At 47.4% G+C, this 23,427-nt stretch overlaps 1 protein-coding gene across 2 annotated transcripts in view; it reads left to right on the forward strand.

The window, feature by feature from the left end:
• The first annotated feature begins 822 nt into the window (after nucleotides 1-822).
• Kdm4a (lysine demethylase 4A) overlaps nucleotides 823-23,427 on the forward strand; it is a 50,329-nt gene continuing 27,724 nt past the window's right edge. Inside the window, exons 1-11 of one of the 2 annotated variants that reach the window (XM_052716395.1) lie at nucleotides 823-937; nucleotides 3,883-4,059; nucleotides 6,060-6,235; nucleotides 10,829-10,943; nucleotides 12,346-12,539; nucleotides 14,886-14,935; nucleotides 16,066-16,169; nucleotides 16,473-16,610; nucleotides 19,091-19,335; nucleotides 19,855-20,054; nucleotides 22,257-22,627. In XM_052716395.1, coding sequence (XP_052572355.1) covers nucleotides 3,922-4,059; nucleotides 6,060-6,235; nucleotides 10,829-10,943; nucleotides 12,346-12,539; nucleotides 14,886-14,935; nucleotides 16,066-16,169; nucleotides 16,473-16,610; nucleotides 19,091-19,335; nucleotides 19,855-20,054; nucleotides 22,257-22,627 — 1,731 coding nt within the window. In that variant the 5' untranslated portion in view covers nucleotides 823-937; nucleotides 3,883-3,921. Of the gene's footprint in view, nucleotides 938-1,145; nucleotides 1,225-3,882; nucleotides 4,060-6,059; nucleotides 6,236-10,828; nucleotides 10,944-12,345; nucleotides 12,540-14,885; nucleotides 14,936-16,065; nucleotides 16,170-16,472; nucleotides 16,611-19,090; nucleotides 19,336-19,854; nucleotides 20,055-22,256; nucleotides 22,628-23,427 lie in introns of those variants that run through there. The other variant, XM_052716396.1, reaches the window with a different exon arrangement.

The following is a 23,427-nucleotide window of genomic DNA, read 5'->3' on the forward strand; positions in this document are numbered from 1 at the left end:
ATAAGAGTGTCCTGTTAACATCTCTTTCCTCATCGTCCTTGACAATCTGGGAACTCTTTAAAGCATCCCACAACTCCCAGGAACTGCTCCTAATGGCTTCTAGGGATCCCCTTCGCCCTCCTAAAGCGCCTCTAGGGATTCCTAGAATCACCCTTTTCGCCCCAAGAGCTGCTAATAACCCCAAATCCTTGCTCAACGGGAACTGCTTTTTAAGAACCCTAGGGATATCATCCCTCAGGTCCTGTCCTAATGACCCCCAAGGGCTCCTTTTCCTGGGGCAGCTCCCTAACTGCTCCACCTTGCCAGCTGGTGGGGACTTCTGAGAACGCAGGACTTTCAGAACTCGGAGTCCTGGACAAACCCGGACAGGCTGGTCACGTTCTCGGGACTCCTTGACTTTTGAAACTTTCCCGGAGGTCCTCCATCGCCTTTACAGCTTAGGTAAAGAGGTTACAAACAAAAAAACAAACAAAAAAACCAGGCTTATCGTTTCGCTGGAAACATCCTGTAACCACCTGCTCGCCCTTCCCCTTTTAACCGGCCGGCCCATTTCGGGGTACTCGCCTCTTTCCACTCTGATTAGCGATGGAGGTCTGAGTCAGCTTCTGATTGGCCAACTCCGGATTCAGCTCTGATGCTCAGTGGCCGCAGTCCCGAGAGGTTCAGCGTTTTCTCCTGGCAACAGCCCGAGCAGGCTCTCATAGGCTAAACGGACCCGTAGTCCCAGACGCTGAGCAGCTGTAGTGAGCGCTCATTGGCTGGGTGTGGGCTTAAAGTCACCCTCGGATTGGTTGACTATGGGGCTCTTTGAGGCTGCGCAGAGTCCGACTTTAAAGGAGGCGGAGCTTTGTCTCTTTGCCCTCAAGAAAGACAGTGGGACCGGCGAGTGGCGGCAGCAGGAGCCAAGCCTGAGCCCTGTTAGGGCTTTAGGCTTTAGGTGAGAGCCATTGGGCTTTGGATCCCTTTGGGTTTGATGCTGCCACAACCGTGATTGTGATCTCCGGTGGGGGAGGGTGGCGGGGTGGGTCTGTCTCTGCTAAGTGATCGACATGTCTCTTGACCAGTAGAAAAAGGAGTTCCTAAAGTGAGTTCTGTGATTGGTTTTTTCCAATCTCTAGTGGCCAATGGACGTCGGGAGAGGGGGGCGGGCCCACTGGGCCTTATTTTCTTCTTCCTGCGGCCGGGCCTCCCAGGGCTAGGCGGTGGGGCCGGGAGGGGCAGTGTGTAAGTGTTGAGCTTCGGGACACTGGGAACCCGGGCTGCTTTGGGAGGGATGTCGCGGGGGTGGCTGTGGGGGCGGAGAGTGCAGGAGTTTCAGATCGCTATTTGCAAGAGCTGCCTTTATGGAGTGCTTAAGTACCGGGCCTAGCGTCTAGGTTTCGCTTGCATCATCTGAATTAATCATATCGATCATGCAAGGCAGGGGTTTGGGATCCCCATTTTGCAGATGGAGAAACTGAGACTCATCCAGCCTATTCACACAGCCAAGGTCATGTAGTTAAAAAGTGGCAGAGACCGGATCAGTATTCGGAGTTTTCACTCTGGAGCCGATGCTCTAGAGCCCTGGACTGTGCTTTGTTGCTGAATTGCGAGTGGGAAGGTGTCCGGACCAGATTTCCCCTAGGGAATATATTGCAGGGAGGGAACCCTAGGGCTAGAGAAACGGGAGGATTCACTGAAGTGAGCAGAGAAAATGAGTTATTCAGCAGTTACTGAGTCTCTACTTTGTGGCATGCATTGTTCGGGGTTCTGGGCACACAAAGATAAATAGGGCCAGAGGCGAATGAAGCTCCATTGTGGCCCCAGTCCGGAATTTGTGTTATATTTTTGTAAATTTCAAAATTAGAGTATTTTCAAGTTTTTCTTTTAGAGAGAAAAGCCTCCCAGGTTGCATAGGCTTCTGGGTCCTTAAAGGACGTAGTCCAGGTAGATATTGGGGCTGAGGTAGCAGAAGGTGGTGAAAGGTGCCTTAGGGAGGGGACTCTGGGCACATTTCCTGGTATGTAAAACAGGGATAACAGTATGCCTGTCATGCAAAGTTCTTGAAAAACCCTTAACTAGAGCTACCGTGGCTTTGTTTGACTTTTCTCCTGTCTTGGATGGTTTTACTCCATGCTGCCTCTGAAATCCCTTACTAGGTTGCTGTAAGGTTGTAGACAGGTTCCTCCTATATAATAGCCTTAGGAGTGTCAGTGGCTTTGGGGAAGCAGAACTCTTGGGCTGTGGGGGAGGCGGTCCAGTAAGGGACATACTAGTTTTGCTTCTAAACTGGCTCCTTTTAGTGTGTGTTGTCTTTCCAGTTGTGGTGATGTGTTGTATTATCAGCAGTGGGAGTAGGGTCTGCCCACTTGATTGAGGTCCTCATCCAAAAATATGTGTTTTCTCTCTGCAGTTAGGAAGTTTGTCCTGAATTGCCCACTCAGTGCCTGTTTAAATTTTGTCCCATGAATTCTGGCTTCAGTGCAATTGAGCCAAGCTTGACTTCATTGAGTACTGCAGAAACTGTTTTGATGTAGAGAGAACAATTTCACTGTACTGTTTTATGTGTAATTGTGTGTGTGTTGTTTTTGTTTTGTTTCTCTGTGTAGTCCTGGCTGTCTTGGACTCTGTAGACCAGGCTGGCCTCAAACTCAGAGAGTGCTAGGATTAAAGGCGTGTGCTGTCACACCCAGCCAACTGTAGTATTTTAAACCGAGTATACTGTTAATATCAAAGTACTTCTTAACCCTGAAACTTTATTTATTTTTTATTTTTATTATTTATTTTTTATAATTTTATTTTATTTTATGTACATTGGTGATGGTATCAGATCTCCTGGGACTGGAATTACAGACAGTTGTGAGCTGCCATGTAGGTGCTGGGAATTGAACCTGGGTCCTCTGGAAGAGCAGTCAGTTCGCTTAACCCCTGAGCCATCTCTCCAGCCCATTAACCCTGAAACTTCATAACCTGCAGCCAAGTTACTTTTCAGAAATTTAAATACCTGTTGTAAAGCTGTACCCCAGAAAAGAATCCGTAGGAGACTTTCTTTTTAGATCATGCTGTAGTTTGTTGAATGAAGGGATTGCTGCTGGGTGTGATGGAACACACCTTTAATCCCTGCATTTGGGAGGCAAAGTTAGGTGGATCTCTGAGTTTGAAGCCAGCCTGGCCTACATAGGGAGTTCCAGGATAGCCAGAGGTACATAAATAAGGGAATAACTTGAAGCCGCCAGGGTAGAATTAAAAAGTAGATAGGTCAGCTGTATTTTTATATAGAACCAATAACTAAATGATGTTTTCTTTTTTTAGCTGAAATAGTATCTACATATCAAATGAGATCTGTATATATGCAGTTTTTTTTGTTTTTTGTTTTGGTTTTTTGAGACAGGGTTTCTCTGTGTAGCTTTGCGCCTTTCCTGGAATTCACTTGGTAGCCCAGGCTGGCCTCGAACTCACAGAGATCCGCCTGCCTCTGCCTCCTGAGTGCTGGGATTAAAGGCGTGTGCCGCCACCGCCCGGCTCGTTTTGGTTTTCTGAGATAGGGTTTCTTTGGGTAGCCCTGGCGATCCTGGAACTCACTCGTAGACCAGACTGCCCCTTAACTCAGAGATCTGCCTGCCTCTGCTTCCTGAATGTTGGGATTAAAGGAGTGTGCCACCATCATCTGGCACATCCAGGTTTTTGTTGTTGTTGTTGACGACTAAGTGTACTTGTAGAGGTAGGTGGTTTCCAAACTCTTGATCTGGCCTCCTCCCTAGTGCTGGGATCACAGGCTTCTGCTTACCTTCTGGCTTCCTCAGGTTCTTTTTAACCTGAAGGGATTTTATTCATACTTCTAGTTCATTTAAATAACTATCCTAGAGGCGGATTCCTTGTTTAATTTTGTTCCCTTTACTTCAGATTTTTATCCAAACAAATCAACCTGAAAAAGAAGAAAACATGGCTTCTGAATCGGAAACTTTGAACCCCAGTGCTCGGATAATGACCTTTTACCCCACCATGGAAGAGTTCCGGAACTTTAGCAGATACATTGCCTACATTGAATCCCAAGGAGCTCATCGGGCTGGCCTAGCCAAGGTAAAGAGCAGGGTAGCTAACCTGCTTAGGCAGCTATTACAAGAGTATTTCTGATCTTGTAATTGGAAATTAGTTTCCGGTTTGCGCTCATTTTCTTTCTGTGCATTGAATCAATGTCCCTTCCCCTCCCCCAGTCAAAGCAGCCTTTCACACAGCCTGTTGCAGTCATGTTTTCTGAGTTCCTAAAGATGATGTGGGCAGCAGTGATATGTGTATGTATATGTGTGTGTGTGTATAATATATTTTATATATATATATATATATATATATATTTTTTTTTTTTTTTTCCCCTAAATGAAGACCAGAACTGAGTTGTACTGAGAGTTAGGGTGTAGCCAATCCTTGCTAAGATCAGCGAGCACAGTGCACCATTAGGGTAATGGGGCAGGAAAGGTAAGTCCACAGCCAGTGTTTCCAGGCCTGGCCTCGGGCTTCAGGCCTCTTGGGGGGCTGGGTGCTTTGCAGGGTTTTGCCTATCATCGATTATTATGCCACCTGTCTTCTCTCCTTGGGCACTTGATAGAATTTGCTTTCCCATGGGGACTTCCTTCAAGGGAGAGAGGACGCTGGCCAGACCCATGAGTATTCTGGTCTTTGGAGTTTGGAATTGGTTTCTGGTTTGTACTTCCTTTCTCCCTATGCACTGAATTAGGGCCATCCTCCCAACCCCTAGTCAAACCAGCCCTTCCTATATTCAGTCACAGTCAAGGTTTTCTGAGTTACCCCCAGTAAAGAGATTGCATTTTTGGAAGAACCCTCCAGAAACTGAGGCGAAAGTCTGAACCCAGAACCCAGAGGAGACGTTCTGTTCCAGGTTTGAATTCTTGTCTGTATGTTTTTTTGTTTTTCACGGTATGAAGATTCAGTTTAGTGCTCTATACCTCTGGGCTGTTTTCCTCTTTGTTTGTTTGTTTGTTGTTTTTTCTTTTCTTTTTTTTGGTTTTTTGAGACAGGGTTTCTCTGTGCAGTTTTGGTGTCCGTCCTGGATCTCACTCTGTAGACCAGGATGGCTTCGAACTCACAGAGATCCGCCTGGCTTTGCCTCTTCAAACAGAGATCTACCTCTCAGAGTGCTGGCATTAAATATGTGCGCCACCACAACCCGGCTGTTTTTCAAGACAGGGTTTCTCTGTGTAGTCCTGGCTGTCCTGGAACTCACTCTGTAGACCAGCCTGGCCTTGAACTCAAAGACCTATTGGCCTCTGCCTCCCAAATGCTGAGATTAAAGGCGTGGGCCACCACACCTAGCCCCTCAGGGTTGTTTTTCCAGCTCTTACTTTCTGGTATAGGGGAAAAAAATGTATGCACAAAAACCAAGGACTTGAGTTACAAAGCTGAAGACTAGTCTTGGACCTTGGTGTCTCTGAGACTCCTGGAAGCTTGACTCAAGTGTAAATGGTTCCTTCAAGGTTCGAGTAGTAGTTAGAACCTGCATGGCCTACAGTGTAGCTTTCAGCACATCTGCGGGCTGTTTGTGTGTGTGTGTGTGTGTGTGTGTGTGTTAATAAGTGTACATACTTATTAGATTTTATATAAAAGCCATTGAGATTTTTATGATGCATATCCATTATTTTCTTTCATAAAAGTCATGTTAATTACTGTTTTCTTGGTTGAGACAGGGTCTTACTGGTAGCATAGACTAGCTTAGTGTGGACTAGGTCTCAAACCCGAGACAGCCTGGAGTACTATGCTGACGGGCATTGGCCGGTCAGCACACCTGCTTCTGTGGCTTTGTTTGCTAAAGAGCTTTGGGCTGTTAAAGAACTAGCTCTTCCACCTGATAAGATGCCTGGGTTTACAAGTAATGTTTTGCTTAGATCACTGAGCTAGATTATAGGGTGGTCAGTGTCAGTTTGACAGTGACTTCCTGGGTTTGGAGGAACATAGGTAAGTCAGAGTTACTTTCTGGTCAAATGGATGGCTAGTTTGGACGATGGCTTACACACTTGGATTCTGGCTTGCTGGGTTCTCATCTGCCTCCATCTCTGTGTTCCCTGTAGGTCGTTCCTCCCAAAGAGTGGAAACCACGAACGTCCTATGACGACATCGATGATCTTGTTATCCCTGCACCCATCCAGCAGCTGGTGACTGGTCAGTCTGGACTCTTCACTCAGTACAACATACAGAAAAAAGCCATGACTGTCCGTGAGTTCCGAAAGATCGCCAATAGTGATAAGTGAGTGGGAATACCTTTTTTTTTTTTCTTAATTTTCATTTTGTTCTGCTTTGTTTTTGAGACACGTTTTACTGTGTAGCCTAGGCTGGCCTCATCCTCTGAGAGCAGCAGTTACAGGCATGTCCTTTAGGCTTAGCAAGTAGAAATACTTTTTTCCCTGTCTTAACATCTCAGCCTAGAATTGCTTCTTTAAAAATATTTAAAACTTTATTTAATTTTTTTTGGTTCTTTGAGACAGGGTTTCTCTGTGTAGCTTTGCTTCTTTCCTGGAACTCACTTTAGCCCAGATTGGCCTTGAACTCATGGAGATCCGCCTGGCTCTGCCTCCCGAGTGCTGAGTGCTGGGACTAAAAGCGTGCACCACCGCTGGGCTGTCCTGGAACTCTGTACACCAGACTGGCCTCCTCGAACTCACTGAGATCTACCTGCCTCTGCCTCCCAAGTGGTGGGATTAAAGGCATGCGCCAGCACTGCCTGGTGATTTTATTTAATTTTGAGACAGGGTCTCATTATGTAGCCCTAACTAGCCTGGAACTAGATATGTAAAACAGGCTGGCTTTGAACTCAGAGATTCTCCTGCTGCTACCTCCAAGCCCTAGGATTAAAGGCAGGCACCACCACATCAGGCTGTTTTTATTTTATTTATGGACCACACATGAATACAGAGATCAGAGGACAATTTTCAAGAGACAGTTCTCTCCTTCTACCTTTACACGGCTTATGGGAATCTCAAAAAGTACTCTTGCCCACTGAGGCATCTCTCTGACCCTAGGATTGCTGCTTCATAGCTGTCCGAGGATGCTGCTGTGTTACTGTTACTGAAGAACACTTCCTTTGGGTCAGACATCAGTTTCCCTTTCTGCTCTTTTTTTTGGGGGGGGGGGTTTGGAGACATGCTTTCTCTGTGTGGCCCTGGCTCTCCTGGAACTCACTCTGTGGACCAGGCTGACCTTGAACTCAAGATCTACCTGCCTTTGTCTCCTGGGAGCACTGGGATCAAAGGCTTGCGACACCACCACCTAGCTTTTTTTTTTTTTTTTTTTGCCTTTCTGCTCTTTTTATGGATGAATTTCCTCATGGTGCTCTGCATTCTTCACTCTTTAAACCTTTTTATTTATTTATTTAATTATTTTGTTTTTTGAGACTAGGTCTTGTACTATCCCAGGCTATCCTCTAGTTTGTCTTGTAGCTGAGGATAACCTCCTGACCCTCCTGTCTCTGCTTGCAGGTGCTAAACTTGTCCATGTTCTTTTTTTTTATTTGATTTTTTTTTTTTTTTTTTTTTGAGACAGGGTTTCTCTGTGTGAAACCTGTTCTGAATCTCTCTCTGAAGACCAGGCTGGCCTCGACCTCACAGAGATCTGCCTGGCTCTGCCTCCCGAGTGCTGGGACTAAAAGTGTGCACCACCACCGCCCACCATGTCCATGTTTTTTAGAAAAAATTGATTATTTTTTTATTGTGGGAGTATGTGAGCTTGCATGCCATGGCACTCATGTGGAACTCACAAAACAACTGTGGGGGACACTACCCCCTTTCTCCCATGCTGGTCCCAGGGATCAAACTTATGTCATCAAACTTGGAGGTATCACTGGACCCGCTAAAGCATCCTGCTGGCCCTGTTCTTGTATCTATAAAGTCCCACTGCTTTCTCATCACCAGCCGTAAGTTTGTGTTTTAATGTTTTGCTATTTTAGTGTGTAGGTGTTTGTCTACATGTGTGTCAGTCTGGTGAGAATGGAGGCCAGCAGAGGATGTTGGAGTCTCCGGAACTGGAGTTACAGACAGTTGTGAGGCACTGTTCAGGTGCTGGGAATTGACCCCGGGTCCTCTGCCAGCGCAACAAGTGCTCTTGGCCACTGAACCATCTCTCCAGTACCAGTAATTTTGTTTTGTTTTCTAAAAGATTTTATTTAAGACAGGCATGATAGTACACGCCTTTAATGCCAGCACCTAGGAGGCAGAGGCAGGTGGATCTCTGAGTTTTAGAGCAGCCTGGTCTATATAAAGTGAGTTCAGGATAGCCAGGGCCGTTACACATAGAAACTCTTATCCCCAAAAACCACAGGCAAAAAACAAACAAGCAAACGAACAAAACAACAAAACCCTGATGATTTATTTTATTGTACCAGCATGGTGGTGCATGCCTTTAATCATGCCACTTGGGGGGCAGACACAGGCAGATCTCTGAGTTTGAGGTCACACTGGTCTCTATAGCAAGTTCAGACCAGCGAGGGCTACATGTCTCACAAGTCTAAAAAAAGAGATTATCTTATTTTTATTTGTTTGTGTGTTTCTGTATCAACACTAGATTGCATGTAGGTACCCCCCAAAATAGGGTGTCAGACACATCCTGTGGAACTGGGGGACCAGGCAGTTGGAGGCCACCCAATGTGGGTGCTGGGAACTGAACTCAAGTCCTCAACAAGATCAGTGAGCGCTCTTAGCTGCTGAGCCATCCCTCTGCCCCAGTTGCAGGAGGGTTTTTTTTTTTTTAATTTGTTTATTTTTATTTTATGTGCATTGGTGTTTTACTTGCATGTGTATCTATGTGAGAGTGTCAGATCTTAGAGTTACAGACAGTTGTGAGCTGCCATGTGGGTTCTGGGAGGTGAACCCAGCTCTCCTGGAAGAACAGTCAGTGCTCTTAACTGCTGAGCCATCTCTCCAGCCCCTGTTCTTTGGGTTTTTTTGGTTTTGGTTTTTTAATTAAGAGCATTTTTGTTGGTGCTGAAGAGGGAACCCAGAGCCTCTTACGCAGACGCATCGTCCACAGCCCCAGCCATGTGATGCGCTTTTGACTCTGGAAAATTGCACAGTTGTGGAGGAGAATGCTGGACGTAAGGCCGAAGGAGCTTTTTCTCGATCTGTCCATCGCACCTGCTTGTCCTCCTGTCTGTCATGGGCAGCGGCGCTGTCTCACCGCCGCTTGGACACTCCCCAGTGCGATGGACAGTTGCCGAGCCGGGTACAGATTGCCAGCCCTCCTTGGTTCCTCTGGCCGTATTCTCTTCCCGTGTCTGTGCTGTTGTCTGCAGTCATTCTTTAAGATTCGGCTCTCAGTCTCCTCCCACTCCCAGAGATGAGCTCTGTTTGCACTCTGCTCTCCCAATCATTGCTCTTAAGCCTTTCTCACTTCCCACTCCGCTCCTCAACCCCAAGGGCCCACGGGGGTCCCTTCTTTCCTTGTCTTCATTCCCCAGTCTCGCTGGCCCTCACGTCTTGATTTCTGCCTGGCAGCTGCACCTCCACTGAGCAAGCCCAGTTTTAAGTCTGCAGTTTTCCATCTTCACACCTGGGCACATTCCGTGCACCTCAGCGTCACCCCTCCCCGGGTGTCATTTTACTTGTCGCGGTTCTAATTGAGATCTTATGGGTTTGTTGATAACTCTTAAAACATCTACATCACTGGCCAGCTTTTTGGCTAGTGAGGGAATTTATGCGGAAGTCTGTTGAAGAAGTGTGCCATGCTGTGGATGAACGTCTGAGCCATCCTTCATGGCTCCTCTAGCTATGCCCTATGGGCCACACTTACCTGCCCATCAAGGCTTCATGCTCCTCTCTGTCATCTTTCTTTAAACAAACAAACAAACAAACAAACAAAACGAAAAAAACCCTTTCATGTGTGTATGGATGTGTTCCCTGATGTATGTATGTGCACCACATGCATGTCTGGTGCCTACAGAGGCCAGAAGAGGACGTCAGAATGCTCGGGACTAGAATTACAGACAGTTGTGAGCCACCATGTGGGTGCTGGAAATCTAACCCGGGCCCCTGGAGAGGAGTTTGGTTTGTTTGTTTTTTTCTGTTTTTTCAAGACAGGGTTTCTCTGTGTAGCTTTGGCTGTCCTGGAACTCGCTGTGTAGACCAGGCTGGCTCAAACTCAGAGATCCACCTGCCTCTGTCTCCGGAATGCTGGGATTAGTCAAGCAGTCCATGTTCTAAACTGCTGAGCCAGCTCTTCAGCCCTCGTGTTTTTTTGAGACAGTGTCTCGTGGCAGAGGATGGCCTTATGCTGATTTGTATGAGGTCTTGGGGTTGCAGGCATGTACCACCATGCCTGGTTTGAATCAGAGCTATGTGCATGCTAGGCAAACACTGTTACGACTGAGCCGCATTACCAGCCTTGTGTATTGTTCTTCTGAAATGTTTGGTTGTCCCTGGAATAGTGACTTGTATCTTATATGGTTCTTAATACCTCATAAACTTATTCTTCTGTTATATTAATTACCTTTCTGTTGCTGTGATAAAACACCATGATTAAGGCAACTTATAAAAGAAAATGTTTAATGTGGGGCTTATGGTTTCAGAGGGGTAGAGTCTGTGATGGCGGAGCAAAGGTGTGGTGGAAGGGACAGCTGGGATCGCACACCTCAGGTGGCAAGGGGGGTCAGAGAGCACCCTGGGGGATGGACAGAGGCTTTGGAAGCTCTAAAGCTGTCCCTCAGGGATGCACCTCCAGTAAGGCCACACTTCCTAACCCTTCCCAGTTCTACCAACTGGGGACCAAGTATTTAAACATGAGTTTGTGGGGCCATTCTCATTCAAACCACCACATCTGTAAATGACTAACATCTTCCTTTTATTTTTGGAAGGTACTGTACTCCACGATACAGTGAATTTGAAGAACTTGAGCGTAAATACTGGAAAAACCTCACATTCAATCCTCCCATCTATGGTGCAGATGTGAATGGTACTCTCTATGAAAAGGTGAGACCACAGGGCTGGGGAGATGGCTCAGGGGTTAAGAGCACTGGTTGCTCTTCCAGAAGACTTGGGTTCAATTCCCAGCACCCACGTAGCAGCTTACAACTTTAACTCTAGTTCCAGGGGATCTGACACCTTCACACCAATGTAATTTAAATGAATATTTAAAAAAAAAAAAAAAGGTGAGACCACTAAGAACCCTGCAGTTTTTGCCTGGCACACAGTAGGTGCTTTCCCTGGCACACAGTAGGTGCTTAAAGGCTGGTGAATGGGCGGCTGAGCAAACCAGTGCTCTCCCCCATTTGCTGTCCTCTCCTCCTCGTTGTTGCATTTCTGCACGGGACTGATTTTGTGTCTCCCACACTTGTGTGAAGCGGGTGCTGTGGTGTCCTTTTCAAGCTTTTGCATGGCGTGTGGGTGGTAGATGATGAGTTCTTAAGGGTGGGGTAGGTCACAGAGAGCGAGGCTCTGGGAGAGGGAAGAGTGTGGTTTCCGCAGCAAGAGGCTCTGACTAGTCAAAAGGGAGGGCGGGGGTTAAAGAGGAGAAGCACATTTGGGTTTCCGAGCTCGCCAGTGAAGTTCTGTAACAGGAGCTATTTTAACCACTTTTACTGGCTTGGCATGCAGTGCCTTTTTGGGATAACAAGTTGCCTTACTATGGTAGAAGGGGGAATAGTTAGGTCTGTCTGTGGGTGACTAAAAAAACCCTATAATGCTTTTCAGGGATTATCTCTCAGATGACTTGGATACGAAGTTGGTTGATGTCACTTTGTATGGTGGGGAGTCACATGGTGACAGGAAGGTGACAGGTCCAGAAAGAAATGGGTGCCAAGGTCCACATGGAAGGACACATGGTGGGTGGAGGGTGGAGAAGGTGATGGCTGTAAGTACCGGAGGTGGAGGTAGATAGAGCAGCGGGGTGCGGCCATCCAGAACCTACTTGGAAGAGGGGCTCCGAGATGACCGTGAGAACTTAGGGAGAGGATGTGGTCAGGGGACCTTGAGAGTCAGTTCTCCTTCGGCCGTGTGGGTTCTGAGCATTGAACTCAGGCCATCGGGCTTGATGGCCATTTTGCTGACTCTTTCTTAATTATTTTTAAATTTTACTTCATATTGTTTTCAACTTTTTTTTATTTTCTAATATTAAATTCCACCACCACCACCCAACGCCTTTTTTTTTGTTTTTCGTTTTTGAGACGCAGTCTCACTATGTAGACCTGACCAGTCTCGAACTCACAGAGATCCACCTGCCTTGAATGCAGGGATTAAAGGTGTGTTCTTCCATGCTTGGCTATTTATTTATTTTGGATGCGGTGGTTTTGATGTGCCACATTTTAGTCAGCAGTGACAGGTCAGCTGAGGCCCCTGCCTTTAAATGTGTCCTGGGCTGTTTTTTCCTTGGCAGCATGTTGACGAGTGGAACATTGGCCGGCTGAAGACCATCCTGGACCTGGTGGAAAAGGAGAGTGGGATCACCATTGAGGGAGTGAACACCCCATACCTGTACTTCGGCATGTGGAAGACGTCATTTGCCTGGCATACAGAAGACATGGACTTATACAGCATCAACTATCTGCACTTCGGAGAGCCAAAGTCTTGGTAAAGTCAGCCTGTAGTTCCGTCAGTTTATCACACTTCCGTTAGTTAGCACAGGGCTTCTGACTTTCATGAGAAGTGTAGATTCTGAGTACCAGCTTTGGAGTGGAGCTGAGTTACGCTTTGAGGTGCTTTGGGAGCCCAGAATACCTTTGAGTAGCAAGTTCTATTTTTGTTGTTCTCTGTTGTTTGAGATAGGGTCTCAACCCCGTAGCCCAGGTTGGCCTTAAACTTGAGATTCTTCTGCTTCAGCCTCCCAAATGCTGGAATTAATAGGCACATGTCTCCATGCATGGCTGAATAGAGGGTTTAAAGAACAGCGTGCTTAAATATGTGTGGAACCATGCTTCACACGGTGGTGGAGTTACTCAAAGGCATTAAATACGTGCGGAACCATGCTTTACATGGTGGTGGAGTTACTCAAAGGCATTAAATACATGCGGAACCATGCTCCACACGGTGGTGGAGTTACTCAAAGGCATTAATTACGTGCGGAACCATGCTTCACATGGTGGTGGAGTTACTCAAAGACTTGGGGCTGTTCCAGGCTTGCTGTTTTCTGATTCCCTCTTTGGCCTGTGGCTTTTTTTTATTTCTTGATTTGCGAGACAGGATTTCTCTGTGTAACCCTGATTGTCCTGGACCTCACTCTGTAGATTAGGCTGGCCTCAAACTCAAAAGATCCACCTGCTTCTGCCTCCCAAGGGCTGGGATCTAAGGTGTGCACCACCATGCCCAGTTCCTGGGGCATATATTAAATTTACTCGTCATCTGTTAGGAAGATTTCTTTGCTTGTGGAAAAGTGATTTGGTGTGCAGCAAATGAAGCTATGTTGAACATGCTCCTGCTTTTCACATGTTAGGGAAGACAAAAATTAACTCTGTGTACTGCCCTGTCTCTCACTCTCAGCCTTTTAGTGGAGGCTCTGCCTGTGACAGCGGTGAGCAGCACATGTGAGGCGCTCAGGCCACAGGTAGGAGGCTGGTCAGGACATACCAGGAAGCAGAAAAGTGACAGGATAGTGAAGGAAAAGCTGCAGGAAGGTCCCCAGAGGAAGGACACACAGGTGGGCTGGAGGACAGAGAAAGCATTAGAAGATGAGACCCAGGCTGAGACCTGGAGAGGAGGGCAGAGCTGGGTGGCATGGTGGTAGGCATGGGAGAGGGCGTGAGGGAAACACTTCCCAGGTGTGAGCTGCACTGCAGAGCTCTTGGATTGACAGGGCACATGTGCTTAAAAGTCCACTGGTACCGTGTCCAGGAGACAGTCCTGGGTGAGTGCTGCCATCCAGTGCCTCGTCCATATCTGTGTCCCACCGCACTGAACTGAAATAGTCTTCAGTACAAATTGTGAGGATTTAAGTAAGGTAACGGAATAGAAAGGTTAGCAGTTCTGTAGACATTTTCAGGAGTCTCAGGTGTTCTTATTTCCTTGTTTTTCCATGAAGAGCAGCTCCTGTGATGTCTCCACCACATTGCATGGAGGAGTAATGAATCATTGGGTAATCAGTATGACTTTTATGGTAGAAAAATGGGTTCATCTGCAGTATGGGGCCAAGTCTCAAGGTGCCACATCCTTGGTCACCATGTTCCCATTTCTCTAGCCTGGCTATCAGGCCTTTCCAGGAGTATTGTGAAAAGCTTCACAGTAATATGATTCCCCGTCCCTAACGTGCATGGAACAATTTTATTATAGGAGTTCCTTAGTACGGAGAGAGACTTACTGTTCTGTGAGCTCTTATTCAGTACCTGTCTTGTTAAGTGAGTGAGTGTAGAAGAGATAAATCCATCCTTCTGTGTAGGCTCTCCACTCCTTTGTCTTAGAGTCGAATACTTCATTTCCATAGCTGGTTGTTTGGTGTCCAGGATAGCTCAAGCTGGCCTAGAATTCTTTATCTTCCTGTCTCAGCCTTTCTGGTTTTGCTTCGAGTAAGGTGTTCTTAAATACATTTTAAGCCCGGTATGGTGGAACACACCTTTAATCTAGCACCAGAGAGGCAGAGACTGGCAGATCTCTGAATTTGAGGCTAGCCTGGTCTACATATTAAGTTCCAGGCAAGACAGGACTGCATAGTGAGATCCTGTCTCAACCTGTGCCCCACCCCCCAATAAACCCCTATTTTTAGCTGACACATAGTAATTGTATATGTTTATGGGCTGTAGTACCATATTTCAGTACATGTATGTGATGTGTAACAGTCACATCACCTCAGACATTTGTCGTTTCTTTGGACTGGGAACCCTCAGGATCCTGCCTGTTTCCTTCAAGGTGATTGTGAGTGAGAGCAAGTCCCTCACCTCCTTCCCTTATCCTCTGCTGGTGTCTGATGTTATTATCATGTGATTGCAGGTATTCTGTTCCACCTGAGCATGGGAAACGCCTGGAACGTCTTGCCAAAGGTACTGTATCCCTCCAGATACAGGGTCAGCCTTCTCCAGTCTAGCTCCCTGTTCTGAAATGTCCATTCTCTGTGGTCATTGACCTGTGACCTTTTACAGGCCTGCACGTGCGGTGGGGTGTATGAGCTCAGCTGCCAGATCATACACACACATTAGTGGAACAGGCCCAGTCTGAGCCTTTCCTAGTCTGTCTGAGGAGGACTTGGTCCTTTTCCTACTCTGTCTGCCTCCTTCTCTCCAAACCTCAACCAGGAAGTGACTTGGTCAGATTCTCCTCCCAAAGTTCCAAATGTGAAAGCCCAAATTGAGTTACTGTGTTTTGTTTAGGTGTAGGGTGTGTGTGTGTGTGTGTGTGTGTGTGTGTGTGTGTGTGTGTGTGAGAGAGAGAGAGAGAGAGAGAGAGAGAGAGAGAGAGAGAGAGAGAGAGAGAGAGAGAGAGATCCTGAGTAATCACACTGTAGATGTGATGTGCTATCTTCGACAGACTTGGGGTGCAGTCTCAGTCTTTAGACCTGGAGAAACTGAGTAGTTCTCAGCTCTGTAGGAACAAGGGCAGCTTGAGTATCTGAGTGCTGCCAGAGTCTGATGCCCCAGGTCCCGCTCCAGCTGGCGGAGCGGGAGGCTCAGCAGAGGCCTCACTCTACTTGGAACTGGAGCAGCATTAGCACCACTTTGTTTTTCTTTTTCTTTTTTTGCCAGGCATGGTGGCTCTTGCCTTTAATCCCAGTAGAGGCAGACTGATATCTGTGAATCCCTGGCTACACAGAGACAAGCCCCAAACCCCCCCCAAATTTTTTGTTTTTGTTAGTTTACAATGTTAATTTACATGCTTGAGTGTGTTGTGTGTCTGTGTGCGTACCATTTGTGGAGGCCAGAAGAGGGTGTTGGCTTCCTTGGAGCTGGAGTTATAGGTGCTTGTGAGCTGCCTCCCATGGGTGCTGGGAACCAAATGCAGTAGTCTGTAAGAGCAGTAAATGCTCTTAACTGCTGAGCCATCTCTTTGGCCCCTCTTAGCATCACTCTGGTGACTGTCCTTATCATTCCTGAGATCTGCAGATGTGAAGTGACTTCAGGATCCCAGAGCTTGGGCAGAGCCTTTATTAACTCAGACCGACCATTCTTTCAAACAGGCTTTTTCCCAGGAAGTGCTCAAAGCTGTGAGGCCTTTCTCCGCCACAAGATGACCCTGATTTCCCCACTAATGCTGAAGAAGTACGGCATTCCCTTTGACAAGGTGAGCTGCCTGTGGTCCTCCCAGAAGTCCGTGGACTTGCCCAGGAGCGCCCTCTGGTCTGTTGGGCGGAGTTTTCTCAGTCTATTATTCCAGTCTCTAGGGTGGAGACTGGTAACAGGTGGATTCATTGGGAGGAGTGGTTAGTTAGGCTCTTAGCATGCATTCGATGTGTTAAACGGCAGTTCAGGACCTGGCAGTCTTGACTTCTTGGTTGATCGGCTAAGTGGTGGCAGAGAAACACTCAGGAGCCCAGGTCTAGCTCCTCCCATGTGTGGCAGTTGCTTCAAATCCGCTTTCGTTCAGGTGACCCAAGAAGCTGGAGAGTTTATGATCACTTTCCCATATGGTTACCACGCTGGCTTCAACCACGGCTTCAACTGTGCCGAGTCTACCAATTTTGCTACCCGTCGGTGGATTGAGTATGGCAAGCAAGCTGTATTGGTAAGTGCCTTCTTTTGTAGCACCATGGGCAGAAGGGTCTGACTGAGGAGATTCTTGTCAGAACATTTTTGTTTTTTTGAACTGTTGGAATCTGGGACTATGTGGGAGTGCCAGCATTGTGTGTCCATAAAGGCTCTTTTTTTGTCTCACTCTGTAGCCCTGAAACTCCCATTGTAGCCCAGGCTAGCTTCAAACTCTAGACAGTCTTGGCTCAGTCTCCTCTGTGTTGGGTTGTAGGTGTATGTCACCATCTGTGGCTTTTTAAAATTTTAATTAAAAAAAATCTTTGTATGTTTTAGCAGGCTAGACGGGGCATTTATTATTGAACGTGATTTGGGATGTAAGAGCACTGAAAGGCCCCAAGAGCGCAGGACCTTCTACTTGTCAAGGGGACCATAGTTGGGGTGTGTTTGACCCTGTAGCTCTCCAGGAGGAGCAGCTGCTCAGCCGCCATGGCGTCAGTTAATCTGCATTAAACTTGGTGAATCCCAGCACTCGGGAGGCAGAGGCAGGTGGATCTCTCTGAGTTTGATTGAGGCCAGCCTGGTCTACAGAGCGAGTTCTAAGACGGACTCCAAAGCTACATAGAGAAACCCAGTCTGGAAAAAAAACCAAAAAAAAAAAAAAGAATGTGGGTCTTCAGGGAACTTGAACTTGGCTCTAGGCAGGGCTTCAGTCACATGTTCCTTATTCTGCAGCTTGGTGTAGATAGATGGACAGGATGACCTGGCCAATGTGAAGCCTGGTCACTGTGCCCTGAGGCTTCCCAAAGGTACACAGTGTGCTTATCAAAAGACTAGATTGGGGACAATATTGAGTTTTAAAAAAACAAAACATGAATAGACTGCCAAGGTCCTTTAGGGCCACAACCCATATGGGAAACGCGTCCAAGGAGGCTGCTGCTTAAACCGCCGCAGCATACCACGACCCGGTTAACTTAATTAACTGAAGGAAACATTGTTTTTGTCACTCTTCGAGTGTGTCTGTCTGTGTCTGTGTCTCGTTAACTGGGACTGATATTGATCCTAGGGTATTTTGCATGTTAGATAAGTGTTTACCACTAAGCTACATCCTCAGCCTCTTTTTCTTTTTTAAGATAGATAGGGTTTTGGCTGGGCAGTGGTGGCGCATGCCTTTAATCCCAGCACTTGGGAGATAGAGGCAGGGGGATCTCTGTGAATAGATAGGATCTCATTACACCAGGCTATCCTTGAACTCATAGGAGATCTTCCTGCCTCTGCCTGGAATGCTGTGATCAAAGACATGCACCACCACTGTCAGCCTCAGACTCCCGTAAAAAGTTTTATTTGCAGGCTGCTGGGGCAATGGTTCAGTGGTTAAGAGCACTGGCTGCTCCTCCTGTGGACTGGGTTCAATTCCCAGTTCCTACATGGAAGCTCACTCACCACTGTTTGTAACTCAAACTCTGGGAGTTCTGACACCTTCACACAGATACACGTGCAGGCAAAAATCAACGCACATAAAATAAAAATAAATAAATAAATAAATCGTTTTATTTTTTGTTTGTTGGGTCTTGTTTTATAGTCCAGGTTCTCCTTGAACTTGTGATTTTCCTGCCTAAGCCTCCCAGGTAGCTTGGACTGCGTGTATGCACCACTACCGAGCTAGCTTTCTGTCTTGCAGAATCCTTAGGGGCCTGGAATAATAAACGTGCCTGTTGGGTCCCAGCCTGGGTAGCTGTCCAGGGGCAAGTGGCCGCTCACCCCTGGGGAGATGGGTGCAGATTTTGTCTCCCCATTCCCCTTAGACCCGTTTGGCTTGGTCGGCTGAGCCTAGTGCTGTGCGTTCTGCTTTTCCATTTTCTGTTTGCTTGAATTTGAAGGCTTGGCAGGACAGTGAGCCCTCAGCCTGGAAACCAAAACAGCTGTTTTTGTAAATTTCAGCATTGGCTGCAATTGGTGTATTAAATTTGGAATATATTGTACAAATAATGGATTTCACCTTTCACTTTTTCTTCTCTTTTTGAGACAGGGTTTCTCTGTGTAGCCCTGGCTGTCCTGGAACTCACCGTGTAGACCAGGCTGGCCTCGAACTCACAGAGATCTGTCTGCCTCTGCCTCCCGAGTGCTGAGATTAAAGGCGTGCATTACTGCACCCTCCTTTACATGTCATTTTCATATATGTTAAAAATGTACTCGGCCATACTCCTCCATCGCTCTCTCTGTGTCCCATCCCCAGCAGCGTAGTCTTAAACCTTCTTTTTTCTTTTTTGTTTTTTTCGAGACAGGGTTTCTTTGTGTAGTTTTGGTGCCTGTCTTGGATCTCACTCTGTAGACCAGGCTAGCCTCGAACTCACAGAGATCCTCCTGGCTCTGCCTCCCGAGTGCTGGGACTAGAGGCGTGCGCCACCACGGCCTGGCTGTTCTCAAACCTTGTAATGCTCTAATTTACTTAGAAGGTGGAGGTGGGCCGTGGCGGGGGAGCTGACAGGCGTCCTCACTGTCGCTCTCCCGTGGTAGTGCTCCTGCAGGAAAGACATGGTGAAGATCTCCATGGACGTGTTTGTGAGGAGGTTCCAGCCTGAGCGCTACAAACTTTGGAAAGCCGGGAAGGACAGCACCGTGATCGACCACACTCTGCCCACACCAGAAGCTGCTGAGTTTCTGAAGGACGGTGGACTGCCCCCAAGAGCTGGGAATGAGGAGTGTCCAGAGGAGGACATGGAAGGACTCGAGCAGGGAGAGGAGGGAGATGTGAAGAGAAGGTACTGGGCAGGCTTGTGGCCTTGACCTTGGGGGAACTTGGCTGCCACAGTTTGAATGTTTGTATGACATGCAGGCAGGTCTTGGAAAAGGCTTTGGAAGCCACCGCACTGATGGCCCCAGCACTTCTAAGGAATGGGGGTGGTGAGCCTGAGCTGTGCCCAGAGTCGGTTTTCCTCAGCATCACCTAAGTGTCTTTTGAAAGAAACATGGTGGTAGGAGCTAGATTCGCCAGCTCAAGGGGAATAAGGAGTGGCATCTGGCTTCGTCAAGATCTGAGCCAGATAGGGGGAAGATGGGAGGGACATTGGGGCCGCCTGGTCTAGGCCAGGCGCCCCACCAGGTATCCTGCATGCCCTGTCTTGGTCCTCATAAAGACGGCAGCAGTATCTGCGTTATTCAGATGGTGGAATAGGCTGGGAGGTGAAAACCGTCTGTTTTGGGTTGTATGTCAGCGTGTGTGAATGCATTTGGGGGGATGGGTGAACATAAGGCTCTTAGAAGGTGCCTTCTCCTTGCAGCCTGGCCAAGCACCGAATAGGGACAAAGCGACACCGAGTCTGTCTTGAAATACCACAGGAGGTGAGCCAGAGTGAACTCTTCCCCAAGGAAGAGCTGAGTTCTGGACAGTATGAGCTGACGGAGTGCCAGGCCACCCTCGCCCCAGTGAGGCCTACCCACAGCTCCGTGCGGCAAGTTGAGGATGGCCTTCCCTTCCCAGGTGAGCTGACCTGCTGGTCTGTCCTTCACAGTCTTAACTGACAACTTTCTATTGGGAGGCAGGCGGCCAATGTTGTATTGAGTTGCAGGGTCAGAAATAAATGTGAGAATCTGGTCTGTGAGCAGACCTGCACTGGAATGTGAGAAGCATTTTGCTTGGAAACCTGTAGGGCAGCCAGACACAGAGGAATAGGCTCAGGGAAACACCAAAGACCAAAGGCTTCCATGAAGGCAATTTTGGTAATACGAAGTGGGCAGATGGAGCAAGGACATCTCAGTGAAAAAGAGCCAGGGCAACCCTGGTGATGGGAAGCACCATCTCTTAGAGTCCTTGGTACTTTCTTCTAGAATTGATAATGGGTTGGGAAGGATGGATGCACTGTGTGGCCAGGCTGGTTAAGAGGGGTGAGATGCTGTAGATATGCTGCCATTTTACTTATATCTACTTAATTTTTTAAAACGTTTGTTATGGGGCCAAGTAATCCCAACACTTGGGAGGCAGGGCAGGTGGATCTCTGAGAGTTTGAGGCCAGCCAGGACTACACAGTGAGAATCTGTCTCAAAAAAAGGGGGAAGGGGGCTGGAGAGATGGCTCAGAGGTTAAGAGCACTGGCTGTTCTTCCAGAGGTCATGAGTTCAATTCCCAGCAACCACATGGTGGCTCACAACCATCCATAAAGAGATCTGGTGCCCTCTTCTGACCTGCAGGTGTATATGCAGACAGAACACTGTATACATAATAAATAAATAAATCTTAAAAAAAAAAAAAAAAAAAAAAAAAAAAAAAAAAAAAAAAAAAAAAAAAAAAAAAAAAAAAAAAGGGGGAAGAAAAACAATAACAAAATTTTATGTATTATGGCGTGTGCTTTGCGTGTATATGAGCTCTTCTGTACGTATGTGTGCGTGTGTGCGCACACGCGCATGTACGTGCCACAGAGGAAAACATGGTGGAGTGTGTTCTTTCACCTTCATGTGAGTTCCCAGATTGAACCTAGGTTTGCTGGGCTTGTGATTTTACCTGCTGGACCATCTCACTGGCTCTTATTTTATTGTTTATTCATTTTTATTTTTAATATTTTGAGATAGGCTCTATATCCCTGGCTGTCCTGGAAATCTCTGTGCAGCCCTGCACAGACAAGATCTGACTGTCTTGGCCTCCTAAGTGCTGGTATTAAAGGCATATACCACCATACTTGGCTTATTGGTTTTTGAAGCAAGGCCTCACTATGCAGCCCAGCCTACGTTTGAACTGAAGATCCTCTTGCCTCAGGCTCCTGAATGTTGGGGTTTAGGCATGTGCCGCTGGGCTTGGTTTTTTCAGTCCTTGTCTTGCTTTGTACCCTGACTTGCTGGCCTTCAACTTGAGGGCTCTCCTCCTGCCTCTTAAATGCTGGCATTTAGGCAAACACCACCATGTCCAGCTTGAAAGTCTTGATGAAATATAACTCCATGTTGGAGGAGTACAGTGTCTCATCAGATCAGGCTACCTGCCCCTGTAGCTTTTGTTCACACTTAGAGGCTGGAAGACCCATGAGTGTCGTAAGAAACATAGTGGGTTTGGAGTAGGGAACTCAGATAGGACCAAGTCTGGATTTGTTAGGGACAACTTATCTTGGGCTTGAAAAAAATCTACTTACTATGCCGAGGTATGTCTCATGGCTAGAGAGCACTGTGTTAGTATGTCTGATGGCTACAGAGCACTGTGTTAGTATGTCTCATGGCTAGAGAGCTCTGTGTTAGTATGTCTCATGGCTAGAGAGCACCGTGTTATTATGCCGAGGTATGTCTCATGGCTAGAGAGCACTGTGTTAGTATGTCTCATGGCTAGAGAGCTCTGTGTTAGTATGTCTCATGGCTACAGAGCACTGTGGACTTGGGCTTTGGGGTATGGCTGGCTCTTAGTAGATTTCTTTTAGCTTTGGCAGCTGGACTTCTGCTGTGCCCACAGGCCTGTGAGGAAGAGCAGCAGCCCCTTGCTCATAATCCTATCATGTGTGAGTTGTAATACTTTATGCCTAGGACTTGGATTTAATCCCCTAAAAAGAAATGGTAGGATCCTCACATAGCAAGGAGAGGAAGAAATTGGGGGCCCTAGAGGTGAGCACTGAATCCTGATCACACAGTGGTCTTGTTGACTGTTATACTTTGCTATCCTGCTTTCAACCAGGAAGTTGGCTCTGTCTGATATGCACCTGTGTTTCAGATTACTCTGACCCCACTGATGTCAAGTTTGAAGAGCTAAAGAATGTCAAACTAGAAGAGGAAGATGAGGAGGATGAGCCCGAAGCAGCCGCGCTGGACCTTTCTGTGAATCCTGCATCCGAAGGAGGACGAATTGTCTTCTCAGGTTCCAAAAAGAAGTCCTCTTCCAGCCTGGGCTCCAGTTCATCTCAAGATTCAGTTTCTTCAGATTCTGAAACCAGCGAGTCTGTCTCTTGCCAAGGCCAAGAGAAAACAGGAGTTCTCACCGTGCACAGCTATGCCAGAGGGGAAGGCAGGGCCGCCATGGGAGAGCCAAGCGTGAAGAAGAAGCGCAGTGCCCCCCGAAGCATCAGTGAGCAGGAGCTGGCAGAGGTACAGGCTCTGTGCCATGGTGTGGGAGGCCACTGCCCTGCAAGGCATCCTGTGAAGGAGGGGCCTGTGAGGGTGAAGGTGCTGCAGGTGTGTGAGAAAGTAGGGGAGAGGCTCCCTCTGTCTCATCCTGCATCTGCTGCCTGCACTGGTTGTGTGAGAATGCCAGGTGACGTTCCTTGTCTTCCTTCCTTTTTCTCTGTGTGTGACTGTTGATCCAGAGGACCACATCTCAGCATCAGCGTCAGGGACAGCACAGTGCAAATTCTATGCTTGGTCGGATGTGCTGATAGGCTGGGAGCCCTTCCTCTGACTCCTTGCCTAGAGCAGAAAGGTTTGGATGGCAGTGGTTGCAGCCCAGATGTTGGGGTTCGAGATGAGGTGGCATCTTAGTCACTGTTTGTTGCTGTGAAGAGACACCATGACCAAGGCAACTCTTACAGATACTTACAAAAGAAAGCATTTAATTGGGACTTTCTTACAGTTTCAGAGATTTGGTCCTTTATCATGCCGGGAAGCATGGCAATAGGTGTGGCAGACATGGTGCTGGAGAAGTGGTTGAGCTTCATCCTGATCTGCAGGCAGAAAGGGAGACTGGGTTTGGCATCGGCTTTTGAAACCTCAAAGCCCACCCACAGTGACACTTCCTCCAGGCCACACCCCCTAATCCTTTCAAATAGTTCCACTCCCTGGTGACTGAGCATTCAAATATATGACCCTATGCAGGCCATTTTTCTCCAAACCACCACAATGGCTTTTCTCACCCTGATATTCAAGGGCATTTTCTTCTTAGGAATTTTCAC

The sequence above is a fragment of the Peromyscus californicus genome, unplaced genomic scaffold, assembly GCF_007827085.1.
Source record: "Peromyscus californicus insignis strain IS unplaced genomic scaffold, ASM782708v3 Scaffold_5__1_contigs__length_169319896, whole genome shotgun sequence".
Classification (NCBI taxonomy): domain Eukaryota; kingdom Metazoa; phylum Chordata; class Mammalia; order Rodentia; family Cricetidae; genus Peromyscus; species Peromyscus californicus.